Source organism: Leptonychotes weddellii, chromosome 7 (assembly GCF_054177405.1).
Source record: "Leptonychotes weddellii isolate Sample4059 chromosome 7, ASM5417740v2, whole genome shotgun sequence".
Lineage (NCBI taxonomy): Eukaryota > Metazoa > Chordata > Mammalia > Carnivora > Phocidae > Leptonychotes > Leptonychotes weddellii.
The window spans coordinates 132,636,094-132,647,789 of record NC_138375.1 but is presented as its reverse complement, the minus strand read 5'-3'; the positions used below and the strand labels follow the sequence as shown (position 1 = coordinate 132,647,789).

General features: G+C 62.3%; 2 protein-coding genes across 3 annotated transcripts in view; one reads left to right on the top strand and one right to left on the bottom strand.

Moving 5' to 3' along the window:
* Nucleotides 1-4,700: 4,700 nt before the first annotated feature.
* Nucleotides 4,701-7,366, top strand: LTC4S (leukotriene C4 synthase). Of its 2 annotated transcripts, none has more exons than XM_031035171.2 (5): nt 4,701-5,079; nt 6,530-6,629; nt 6,742-6,812; nt 6,891-6,972; nt 7,085-7,366. In XM_031035171.2, exons 1-5 carry the CDS (start codon nt 5,022-5,024, stop codon nt 7,257-7,259), a joined length of 486 nt encoding a protein of 161 aa, XP_030891031.1. In that variant the 5' UTR covers nt 4,701-5,021; the 3' UTR covers nt 7,260-7,366. The 2 variants fall into 2 exon arrangements, with proteins under 2 accessions (XP_030891031.1, XP_006739962.1); XM_006739899.3 differs by having other exon boundaries at nt 4,705-5,079; nt 7,118-7,366.
* A 927-nt stretch (nt 7,367-8,293) lies between these two features.
* The window catches only part of MGAT4B (alpha-1,3-mannosyl-glycoprotein 4-beta-N-acetylglucosaminyltransferase B), a 9,651-nt gene continuing 6,248 nt past the window's right edge, over nt 8,294-11,696 (bottom strand). Inside the window, exons 5-15 of the mRNA XM_081827296.1 lie at nt 11,674-11,696; nt 11,246-11,359; nt 10,991-11,066; nt 10,752-10,866; nt 10,265-10,395; nt 10,042-10,149; nt 9,689-9,882; nt 9,238-9,316; nt 9,068-9,155; nt 8,867-8,979; nt 8,294-8,778 (exon numbers count right to left, since the gene is read on the bottom strand). The exon at nt 11,674-11,696 is cut by the window's right edge and continues 16 nt beyond it. Of these exons, the coding sequence (XP_081683422.1) occupies nt 8,755-8,778; nt 8,867-8,979; nt 9,068-9,155; nt 9,238-9,316; nt 9,689-9,882; nt 10,042-10,149; nt 10,265-10,395; nt 10,752-10,866; nt 10,991-11,066; nt 11,246-11,359; nt 11,674-11,696 (1,065 nt within the window). The 3' untranslated portion in view covers nt 8,294-8,754. The remainder of the gene's footprint in view (nt 8,779-8,866; nt 8,980-9,067; nt 9,156-9,237; nt 9,317-9,688; nt 9,883-10,041; nt 10,150-10,264; nt 10,396-10,751; nt 10,867-10,990; nt 11,067-11,245; nt 11,360-11,673) is intronic.

Genomic DNA, 11,696 nt, shown 5'->3' with positions numbered 1-11,696 from the left:
TTTCTTCCTTCCTCCCTCCCTCCCTTTCCTTCCTTCCTCCCTCCCTCCCTCCCTTTCCTTCCTTCCTTCCTTCCTCCCTCCCTCCCTTTCCTCCCTTCCTTCCTTCCTTTCTTCCAAAGCCTACCGTGGTAACCTGTGGAATTCATGGCCCTTCTGATGTGAAGGGCACATGACACTTCTGTGCATTCTTGTCAAAACTGAGTCTAACCTCATTCTAACCATGTGACAACATCAGACAAACCAACCATTCTACAGCAGAATGGACTGGCAGTCCCCAACAGTGCCGAGATCATGAAAGACAAAGACAGGCTGAGGGACCGTCCAGTTGTCCCAGACCGGAGGAGGCTAAGGACACATGATCCTCCATTGGATCCTGGACCAGTAAAAGGACATTATGGGACAACTATTGAAATCTGGATAAGGTCTATAGATTAATAGTCCCGGATCAATGTTACTCTCCTGGTCGTAATCATTATACCATTGTTACATAACATGCTAGCATTTGAGGAAGCTCGGTCAAGCATATGCAAACATTCTTTGTACTATGCATAAAAACAACTTCATTGAGGTATTCAGTTGGCCTTTGAAAAACACGGGTTTGAACCGCGTAGGTCCACTTATACACGGAATTTTTTCAATAAATACAGTATAGGTCTGTAAATGTATTTTCTCTTCCTTATGATTTTTTTTTTAAAGATTTTATTTATTTATTTGACAGAGACACAGCGAGAGAGGGAACACAAGCAGGGGGGTGGGAGAGGGAGAAGCAGGGAGCCCGATGTGGGGCTCGATCCCAGGACCCTGGGACCATGACCCGAGCCAAAGGCAGACGCTTAACGACTGAGCCACCCAGGCACCCCCTGGCATACCAGATTTTAACATTAGAGGAAGCTGGGTGAAGGGTATCTGGGAACTGTGTACTTTTGCAACTTTTTTGGTAAGTAACATAATTTTAACATTTTTTAAAGTTTATTATTTAAGTAATCTCCACACCCAGTGTGGGTCCCAAGATTTAGAGTCATGAGCTCCAACTGACTGAGTCAGCCAGGTACACACCCCCCACCCCCCGCCACTCCCCCCCCCTTTTTTTTTTTAAAGATTTTGTTTATTTGACAGAGAGAGACACAGCGAGAGAGGAAACACAAGCAGGGGGAGTGGGAGAGGGAGAAGCAGGCTTCCCGCGGAGCAGGGAGCCCGATGCGGGGCTTGATCCCAGGACCCTGGGATCACGACCGGAGCTGAAGGCAGACGCTTAACGACTGAGCCACCCAGGCGCCCCCGCCACTCCCCTTTTGTTATTTTTTTTTAAATTTAGCTTATCGTCTGAGTTCTGTACTGTTTATCATGGTCTGTTGTTCTGAAGTTGTGGTTTCTTCTCAACAAAATGGTTCTGCTAGCTCTTCCACTCCTCAGAGGTCCTTGATGAGCTCAGCTTCCAGAACGTTCCTTAGGGCCCTGTAGGGCCTGTAGCACGGAGGGAATGGTCCAGGGTCACAGAGGCGCATCCTACAGGGGCTCAGGGAGGGACTTTTCTGCTTCCTTCATGATATTAGCACCTCAGGGCCGCACAGGAGGGTGGCTCGGTGGGCCGGGCCCAGAGGGGCCTCGGGCGAAACCTCGGTCAGCCTGAGCAGGCCCAGCCCAGGCAGGGCCCTGAGAGGCTGGGCGCGGGCAGAGGGAGGTAGGTGCAGATGGAAAGATCTGGGGAGAGCTCCAGGGGTGGAGACCCCACTGATGGACGGCCTGGACATCCGCCCAAGAACTTCTTCAGAAGCTGCTTGTGCTAGGCCTCAGCTTCCTGTTGCCGGTGGATCGGCCTGGAAGGGAGGCTATCTAGGCCTCAAAGGAAATGAGGGTTTGGCAGAGGGGAGCTCCTGGAACGTGTGGAGACCCACAGACACACGTGTGAGCTCCCACACGCGGCCAGCACAGGGGCCCCGGGAGACACAGGCCATGAGTGCAGGAGACACGCGTGGTCCACGCAGACGGCCCAGCGGGGGCTGGACGGGAGGCCAGAGCAAGGGGGCTGTGGCCAGGACTTTCAGGGAGGAAGGGGGCTGAGCGGCAGCGCGAGAGCGAGAGCGAGCGCCAGCTGGAGGGCACGTCTCCGGTCTGTTTCCGAGCTTCCCTCCGTCATGTCTCCACCACGGAGCGTCTACTGCACTCACGGCAGAGCTGGTGTAAAGCAGGGGCAGACGTGGCGCCCCACTTCTGCCACCGCGGAGCCTGCAGCGCCCCCTGGGGAGCCGCTGGGCCCCTGATGGCAAAGGGCACTCCTTGGGCACCGGCCAGGCCAGGAGAGGGGCGAGGAAAGGGGCTCTTGGGGAGCCCAGCAGGTTACAAAGCTCTCAGGCTGGAACCCAGGCTTGGGGGGCAGCCAGGAAGGAGGCCAGCTGGGCTGTGGAGTCACTCTCAGAAAATACATCGTAAGCCCTAAGGGGTGAGTGTGGGAGCAGCTGAAAGGTCGGCAGCGATCCTGTTCTCGGGCTGTTGAACGCAGTGGCCCGGTAGGAGCAGGATCCCACGATCCCCGGGGGGGAAGGCCATGAGTTAGGAGCCAGGAAGGAATGTCACCTCAGTCCCCCCTTTCTGCACCTGGCGCTAGCGCGAACATCCCACTCCTCCCTTATCCCATGACTGACTCCCTGCATGCCTACGCCCAGGGGAGAATGCAAGCCCGCTTCCAGGTATGTGCCATCCCTTTGTACTCCTTTCCCACGCTTGGAGGCATCTGTCCTGGCTTTTCTGATAAAAAAACAAAATAAAAGCTATGTGCGGGATTCAGGGGCGGCTGAATCTCTCCCTTGCACAGGCAGCCCTGCACAGCTGATCAGATTGCTGACTGAGGACCTTATCTCGGGGCGCCACGACCCTGGGTGGCAAGGACAGAGCTCCTGAGGCCCCAGGACGCTGATGTGGGGAGACCCCCCCCCCGAGAGACCAGGCACAGGGTGCCGGGGCATCACAATGGCCCAAGACTATATGCAGTGGCGGTCGCCCCAAAGACCCGGCCGCTCCGAGCCTCCCGCAGCCTGGCTTGCTCGTGCGTGTGTATCAGTCTGGACTCTGCCACCGCTGACCAAACCCCTCTGACCAGCCTGAGCCGAAAGGAGAAGTGGCTGTCTTTTTTGTTGTTGTTGTTATGTTAATCACCATACATTACATCATCAGTTTTAAACTATTTATTTTTTATTTTTTTTTAAAGATTTTATTTATTGATTTGAGAGAGAGAGAATGAGAGAGAGAGAACACCTGAGAGGGGATAGGGTCTGAGGACGAAGCAGACTCCCTGCCGAGCAGGAAGCCCGATGTGGGACTCGATCCCGGGACTCCAGGATCATGACCTGAGCCGAAGGCAGTCGCTTAACCAACTGAGCCACCCAGGCGCCCTACATCATCAGTTTTAGATGGAGTGGTCCATGATTCATTGTTTGCGTATAACACCCAGTGCTCCATGCAGAACGTGCCCTCTTTAACACCCATCACCAGGCTAACCCATCCTCCCACCCCCTTCCGAGAAGTGGCTATCTTACAAAACGGAAAGGCTGCCTGGCCAGAGGGCCGTGCCAGGCAAGGTGGCCCCTGGACCCGCCGCCAGGATAGTGTAAGCTTCTCCAGGACATCAGCCACCTCTCTTCTCCAAGTGTGGCCTCGTGATGGCTCTCTCCTCCTCAGGGTGGCCAGTGGCCGTAAAGGACCCTCAGAAATCTTCCTCCCTGCTCTGAGTTCCCTTTCCCAAAGTTCTAAGGAAGTTTCCAGAACTGCTTCTCACCCTCTTGAGTTAGCCTCGGCCGGCAGTCAGTTCTGACTCACATGTCCATCCCTCGGGCCTTGGGGGCGGGGGTGGCAGGCAGCTAGCTCTGTCCACACCACAGGACCTGGGAAGGGGAAGGGTTGGGACCTCCCGAGGGAGGGACGCTGGGCAGGTGGAAACAGCAGGTGACCATTCTGGGGTCAGAGCCCCAGGAGAGCATGGGCTCGACGACGATCCTGAGTGGGCTGAGCCCCCTGCCAGGCCGGCAGGGCCGTCTTCGGGACGGCCTGTGTGCACGGAGCCCAGGCAGCTGTGAGGCTGGCAGGCATCAGGTTTCCTGAGGGGAGCAGGGATGTGGCTGCGCTCAATGTGGTCTGGGTGCGGGGACCGCCCCGCATCAGGGTTCCATGTTCCAGAACAGCCCTGGTTGGGCCACAGGGAAACAGGCATATGTATGGGGGGGCGGGGTAGGGTCGGGGCTGGGAACCCTTGAGAAGCCCGTGATCTGTGCCCCGAGGAGAGATGACCGGGACAGGGCAGAGCTCGGAAGGTGGAGCTGGGGGTGGATTTGAGAATGAGCAGGACTTGAAGATCAGTGGAAAGTGGTAGCAGTGGGGGGGCCTGGAGGGTTCAGGGCAGAGCCTCTGGTTTCCTGAAAGTGGACCCAGGACAAGGGGAGGTCCGGAGAGCCAACTGGGACTTGCTGAGGGTGCAGGGCCTGGAGGACGCAGGGTCGACAAGGCGGCAGTGTGCTCGGGTGACCGCACGGGCTGTGGTTACAGAAGGGGTAAGAACGACCGGGAAGGGGCGCCTTGGCGGGGGGGGGGGGGGGGGCTCAGTCCTTTAAGCGACCGGCTCTTCGATTCGGCTCAGGTCATGATCTCAGGGTTGTGGGATCGAGCCCTGCATCAGGCTCCGCGATCAGTGCAGAGTCTGCTTGTCCCTCTCCTTCTGCTCTCCCTCTCTCAAATAAATAAATAAAATCTTAAAAAAAAAAAAAAGAATGACTGGGAGGAAGTGGCCGGGCTGTCCCCAGCCCACTGCTCCATCCTTCCCAGGGCTCTGTCTGGCCCTAGTTTCCGCCTGCCTTGCCTGCTCAGGCTTCTGCACTTTCACTGGATGGTCATACCCCTCCCTTAGGCCCCCTCCACTGAGAAGGGGCGGGGAGAAGGGCCAACCTTCCTCCAGGCCAGCCTCTGAGCTGATAAGAGCTCCCTAGTGACTCTCTTCACATACCAGCTCGGGGCCCCGCCGAGCAGCCAGCACCATGAAGGACGAGGTGGCTCTTCTGGCCACTGTCACCCTCCTGGGAGTCCTGCTGCAAGGTGAGCTGGCTCCTGTTTTGGGAGGGGGGTGGGCCCTGGACTCCTGCAGCCTGCCTTCTGCCCTGCAGGCCCTGGGGAGGGGCTGGAGGGCGCAGGGCAGGGGGAGGGGCAGAGGCAGGGCCCCTAGCCCAGACTCCTGGGGCCCCAGTTCTTCCCACCCCAGTTGAAGGCTGAGAAGCTTACACTGTCCTGGCGGTGGGTCCAGAAGAGGGGCAGCCGTGGGCCTGGTGCAGCCCTACTCCAGCTGATCCTGCCCTCTCCCACTGGTCCCAGCAGGGCCCAGCTCTGCCTTCAAAGGCATCCTCTCTATGCTGGGATCCACATGGAGCTGGACAGGGTTGGAACCTGCTCCCTGAGCCCCCAAAGGGGCCTGTGTGGTGGCCTTTTAGACTCGCCCTAAAGGACACATTCCCAGGCTAGATATTCTTGCCACTTGGGCCACCGTTACCCCAGGCTGTAGGGGCTAGGACAAAGCACAGCCTGGGCCGGGCCCCGCAGGGGCCGGAGCAGACAGGCTGACTTGATCTCCAGCAAGCTTGGCTCATAGCCCCTCCTCATGGAGTCACAGGCCCCCCTCTAGGTCCTACACTGATGATACACATGCCCTTGCTGGAAGGCAGCTGGAGACAACCAGCACTGGGGCTGTGTGTATGTGGTGGGGACCTGGCCTGAGGCCAAGAGAAGGCCCCTGTGCACTTAGATCCTCTGGGGCCAGCCCACCCTCCACACCCACCCATGCTGGAATGGAGGGAGACAGAGCCCCAGGAGGCCTGGGGTGGGCCTAGAAGAGTCCCAGCAGCAACCACCTGGGGGTAGGGGAGGGGATGTCTGTGAGATTTAGGTCGGGGTCCGAACACCTGAACAGAGAAATTCAGGCGGGAACCCATACCATAGTTTGGAGGCAGAGGGCCCAGGCTTGAGTGATCCTGGCCTGATGTAGGGTCAAGAGATCCTCCCGGCCTAGCGGGCCCTGTAGGTGGGGACCAGGAACTATAAATCACAGGGTGTGTGCTCCCCGGTACCTGGTAGGGAAGCCACCTCTGCACTCAAGCCCTGGTGGTATGCCCTGTTCAGGGACCCCGGAAGTCTAGGTCCACGCCTAAAGAGTGGGAGCTGGTCATTTGCCTGTGTTTTGCAAGTCAAGTGAGCTTGCAGGTCCCTCCCGGGTACAGGTGTACCTGGGGAGGTGGGGTGGGAGTGGGGGAACAGGGTCTCTTGGCATCCCAGGCCCGCACCCTGCCCTCCCTCTTGAGCATCTTGGATACAGGGCAGGCCCAGAAACAAGGGGTGGGGGCGAGAGATCCCCTTGGCCGGGCTTTATTTTCCAGGAGGGCTTTAAAGGGGAGTCGTGACAAGGTCAGCATGGAGAAAGGAGAAAAGCTAGGGACGCGACGAAGGGTGCGGGCCTCGGGGCAGCCAGACCTGACTCCCGCCCATCGTCGCCCCCCAGCCTATTTCTCCCTGCAGGTGATCTCGGCGCGCAGGGCCTTCCGCGTGTCGCCGCCGCTCACCACCGGGCCGCCGGAGTTCGAGCGCGTCTACCGAGCCCAGTGAGACTGGGCGGGAGGGCGCGGGGCAGGAAGGGGGCGAGCCCGGGTAGCGGCAGGGTCCGAGCCCCCCCACGCCCCGCCGGCGCCCTCATGCCGCCCGCCCCCACCGCAGAGTGAACTGCAGCGAGTACTTCCCGCTGTTCCTCGCCACGCTCTGGGTCGCCGGCATCTTCTTTCACGAAGGTCTGCGCTCGGGACAGGCGCGCGCGCCCCGCCGCCCCGGGGTCCCGCGCCAGCCGGCTCAGCCTGCCCCTCTCGCAGGTACGGCGGCCCTGTGCGGGCTGGTCTACCTGTTCGCGCGCCTCCGCTACTTCCAGGGCTACGCGCGCTCGGCGCAGCAAAGGTGAGGACCTGGGCGGGGCTCCGGGGAGGTCACGAGGGGCCGGGGAAAAGGGAGGGCGTGGGGGGCTTGTGGGCGGGGTCCTGACGGCTCGGGCCGGGGGGCGGGGCCGCAGTCGCCCCGCCTCCCCGCTGAGCCCCGCCCGCAGGTTGAGCCCGCTGTACGCGAGCGCGCGCGCGCTCTGGCTGCTCGTGGCGCTGGCGGCGCTCGGCCTGCTCGTCCACTTTCTCCCCGGCGCGCTGCGCGCCGCGCTCCTCGGACGGCTCGGGAAGCTGCTGCCCGGGGCGTGAGGTGGAGGACGCGCGGTCGGCGGAACCGGAGAAGAGCCGGAGCTTCCGGGAGGACGGGAGGGGTGCTCGCCCCATCCCAATCTCCAATTAAAGTGCCGATGACCGGACCCCGAGCGCATTCTCTGGGTCGGAGGGGTTCGCGCACCGCGCGCTTTGGAGCCCAGCCCGGGGCCGCGGCAGTCGGGTGCGCTTCCCGGGGGTGGGGCTGCGGAAGGACCGGGGCCGCCCTTCTCGCGGGGGCTCACCCCGCGGCGCCTCCTCCCTGCGTTCAGCGCTCTCCTCGCCTCTCCCCTCCTCTGAGGCCTGCCGCCTCCTCACTGTCCCCCAGCCGCCCTCTTCCTCGTGCCCCGGCTTTCACAGCTGACACCAGGGCCATTTTCCGGTCCGCACTCGGTGCCCGGCGTCCAGCAGCACGTGGTGTGGGTGTTCAGGGCCCCCCGCGGCGGAGCCGTGGGGGCGACGACCAGTGCGGGCAGTGGAGCTGTGACAGGCGCTCTCGGGGGGGGAAACGTCCTGGTGCTTGGGGGACCAGACCTGGGCAGGGCCTGCTGGCCGGACGGAGCGTCCCTGAAGAGGTGAATTTTTAGCCGAGACGCCAGAGGAGAGGAGCTTTCCAGGCGGGGCAGCCGCGCGTGCACGGGCCCCCGAGGTGGACGGTAGACCCTAAAACGTGTCAGAGACTGGGGGGTGGGGGGCGTGGCGGAAGGTGCGCGGGGCCTTGGGGACCGTGGACGAGGGCAGGGCTGGGACTCACGAAGTGGGAGATCCGGGATGCCTTGGGCTTGAGAGGAGCAGGCAGTTGGGGCGGGATGATGGGAGCTAGGGGGCGCGCTGGGGCGGGGGGCGGCGGTCAGGAAGCAGAGGCGGCTTTGGGCGCCGGGCCCCCGATTCCGCGCCGCCTCCACCCGCGAGTCACCCACCCGGCGGCCGAGGTCGTGCGGCGCTGCCCGGAGGGCCGAGGTGGCAGCGGGCACGGGTGGCACTGGCCTCCCGCCACCAGCCGGAGCTCTCGGAACACTCACTGGAGGCACGCACTTCATTAACCCTTTATTACAAGTCACGCTCTTATAGAAGTATATGTGGACTTACGTGAAAAAATCAAATGTATCCAAGAATAAAAAACACAGCACATAAAGTAGTATATGCATTCCAGTGTTCGCGCCGGAGACAGCGGGCGCCCAGGAAAAAGCTCTTCTAAAACGGCCTGGCTCAAGCCGGCCGGGGATGCGAACGGTTCCGGCCGGGATGCACGGGCCGGCCTCAGGCACAGTGTGGGGGCCTCCTGCCTCCTCCCGCGGCCGGGCGGGCGGGGGCAGCACCAGCTCCTGGGGCCTCCGGGCCAGCGGCGATCCCAGGCCTGCGGAGCGGGGCGCCGGGCAGAACCCCTCAGGCTTGGGGCGGCGGCGCCGGGCCCTCCGGGGGCGGCAGCGACGACATCCCAGGTCTCCCAGGGGGCTTCAGGGCCAGCCAAAGTGCACCCTCAGAAGCCCGCCGCTTAGTCGGCCTTTTTCAGGAAGATCTAGAAGAGCCGGGCTCGGGGTCAGCTGGGGGCCTCAGCACTCGGCAGGTCGGCTCCGTGGAGGGGCTCCCTCACCTGCCCTGCTTACCTCGCTCAGAATGACCCACACTGGGGAGTCTGTCTGGATGGAGAGGCGCAGTGCTTCCAGGGGGCCAAAGGCAGGGTCCACCTCGCCCTCTGCCACACCCTTGTAGAAGGAGCCTGGGGGAGGGCAGCGCTGAGCCACTGCCCCCAGACCCCCGCCCAGGCCAGCCTGCCCCCCATCTCCACCTGCCGGCCCCCCACTCACCTATCTGGAGGTAGCCGTCAGGGCTCCGAGGGTACCGGAGGGTGGCTGAGCGGCCCTCCTGCAGGGCCTCCTTGTCTGACTGGGGGTTCTGGGGGCAACATAAAGGGGCTGAAGCCAGTGGCTGTGGGAGGGGCGGGCCTTCAAGAACATCCACCCCCTACCACACTCACATCGAAGGGCAGCACCTCCACTGACGTGTTGAAGAGCTTGTCCTCTGGGTGCTCGATGTTCCCGCTGCGGAAGAAGAACCTGCGGCCAGACAGGCCTGTGAGCTGCTGTGCGGGTGGGGCAGAGAAAAGGCCCAGCCGGGCCCAGGAGTGTAGCAGGTGGGCCCTGGGGTGCTGAGTGAGGCCGGGGACCACTCCAGGGTGCAGGGGGGGGGGCAGCCGTTGGGCTGTGCAACCAGGGACGAAGGTGATGGGCCACTGTCACAGAGCTCCTGTGGGCACTGCCTTAGTCTTAGTAGCTACCATGATGAACTCCACTCTTCAGATAAGGAAACTGAGGCAGGGTGAGATTAAGTGATTCGCTGGGGGCCCAAGAGGGGCAGGTGGTGAGGCCTATCCCCTGGTGGCCACCCTGCCCCTCCCCCAAGGTGGACCTATGGGTGTGGGCACTGACCTCTCAAGACGCAGCGGCTGGAAGAAGCGGAAGCGAATGAAGTCCCCGGCAGCAGGCGTGAAGGCCCAGAAGAAATCCTCACGCAAGTAGGCCTTCTCTAGAGTGAAGTGCTGGTATGTCTTGAGGCTTGTGCTCACCTCAGCCGGTGGGTTCACATGCTCCTTCCTCAGTGCCTGCTTCCCAAAGTCCTTGTCCTGCCACCCAGGAGGGACAGCGCAGCTGGAGAGGGCCCCTCTAGAGAGGGACTTGCCCTGACCCACCCTCCCACCCCCCATCTCCCCCTCCCCCCACAGCCCCGGGCTCTGCCCATCCCCAGCCTGTCCCCAGCCAGGCCCCAGGGTGGCGCAGCCCACCTTCAGTTTCTGGATCTTGCCCGCCAGCGAGGAGTGCGTGCCCACGTGCTGGAAGAGGGATGGCTTGAAGCGGATCCGCAGGTTGGCCTTCTGCCGGTCGCAGTGCTTCTGCAGAGGGATGGGGATAGCAGAGGGCTCAGCTCCGCTGTCTCCTCGCGACAGTCCATGCTGGAGGCTGCGTGCCCCCCCCCGCCCCCGCACTTGGTGGTGCTGCCCTGCTCACCGCATCCTTCTCGGGGTTGCAGACCTTCACCCACAGAATGTGGTCCAGGAGCCAGTCAATGGGCTTGTCCCGGTAGAACATGAGGATGAACTCCACAATCAGGCTCAGGTCCAGTGACTTGAACATCTTCCCTGGGGGTGGGAAAGGGGGGAAAGGGTGCTCGGTGGGCAGCTCTGCCCTGCCCTACTTCCCCTTAATCCCTGTGGCGGTGGTTCTCTAAGGAGGCTCGCGCAGCGAGCCCTATGGGCAGCTGCAGGCAGGTGCGGGCACTAGGGGATGGACGGGGGTGGTGAGTCCAACATCTGGAGGCAGAGGGAGGGTGGGAACAGGCCCGCTGGGGCCGCAGGGGACCCTCCCGGAAGAGCTTGCCAGTATGACCCTGTGTGGTACCAGGGCTGCAGGGACAAGGACAGAGAGGCAGATGTTGGCTGGACTGAGGGGCCCTGGTCAGGTCTGCGGCATGGGGCGGGGGCGGGGGGTGGCGCACCAATGAAGCCCAGCTGGGAGAACTCCAGGATCATCCAGTCCTCCGAGGGCTGCTGGAGCGCGAAGTTCTTCATGGTGCTCAGGTAGTTGGGCTTGGCGACAATGTCATCCTCCAGCTGCATGGGGGGGGCAGAAGGGGGGCTGGACTCAGGATGGGCACAGGGACAGGGCGGGGCTCACCACCCAGGCCCAGCCAGGGTCCAGGGCCGGTGGGGGGCAAAGCAGGGTCCCGGTGCTGACCTGCACGTAGTAGATGCCTTTGGACTGCGCATACATCATGAGGAAGCAGTAATCGAGGTTCTGTTTGGTCCTCCACCTGCGGGGCAGGGGCGGGGCTCAGGAGCTCCGACCCCCCGCCCAACCCCATGCAGCGGTCCTCCGATGGAGAAACGGACGCACTGCAATGCAGTGCCTGGGACTTGGGCACTGACAGACCGGGTTCTCACGCAGCTGGGCAGGTGGCCAGGGGCATGGGGAAGGGGGCAGTGCTCGTACCTGACTCTCTCCTTGGGGTCCCCAAAGGACTCTCGGAGGTGGGAGAAGTCAGGGTAGAAGTGGGGGGAAGGGGAGATGACTTCCAGGAGCCCGGAATGGATCTCCGTGGGGAACCTGGGGGGACGGGAGTCCAGTGGGTGTGCAGCCTCCAGGCACAGCAGTTGGGGCAGCGCTGAGCTAGCCAGACCCTGTCCCTTTGCTCAGGCCCAGCAGGCAGCCATCACCCAACGGCACAGCCACCCTACGGAGACAGTGAGGCTCCAGAGGGGCTGGGCCACCTCTACGCACCCACCCTCTTTCAGCAAAGAGGGAAAGCACCCTTTCCCACAGGGGGAAGGCAGGATCATGCAGGGGAAGCAGGCACCTGCCTGCCCCGCACCCCGCAGAGCCCCACCCCCCACCAGCTTTATGGGTCCGTCAGTACTCACAAGGCTTTGATGTTCTCTGTCAC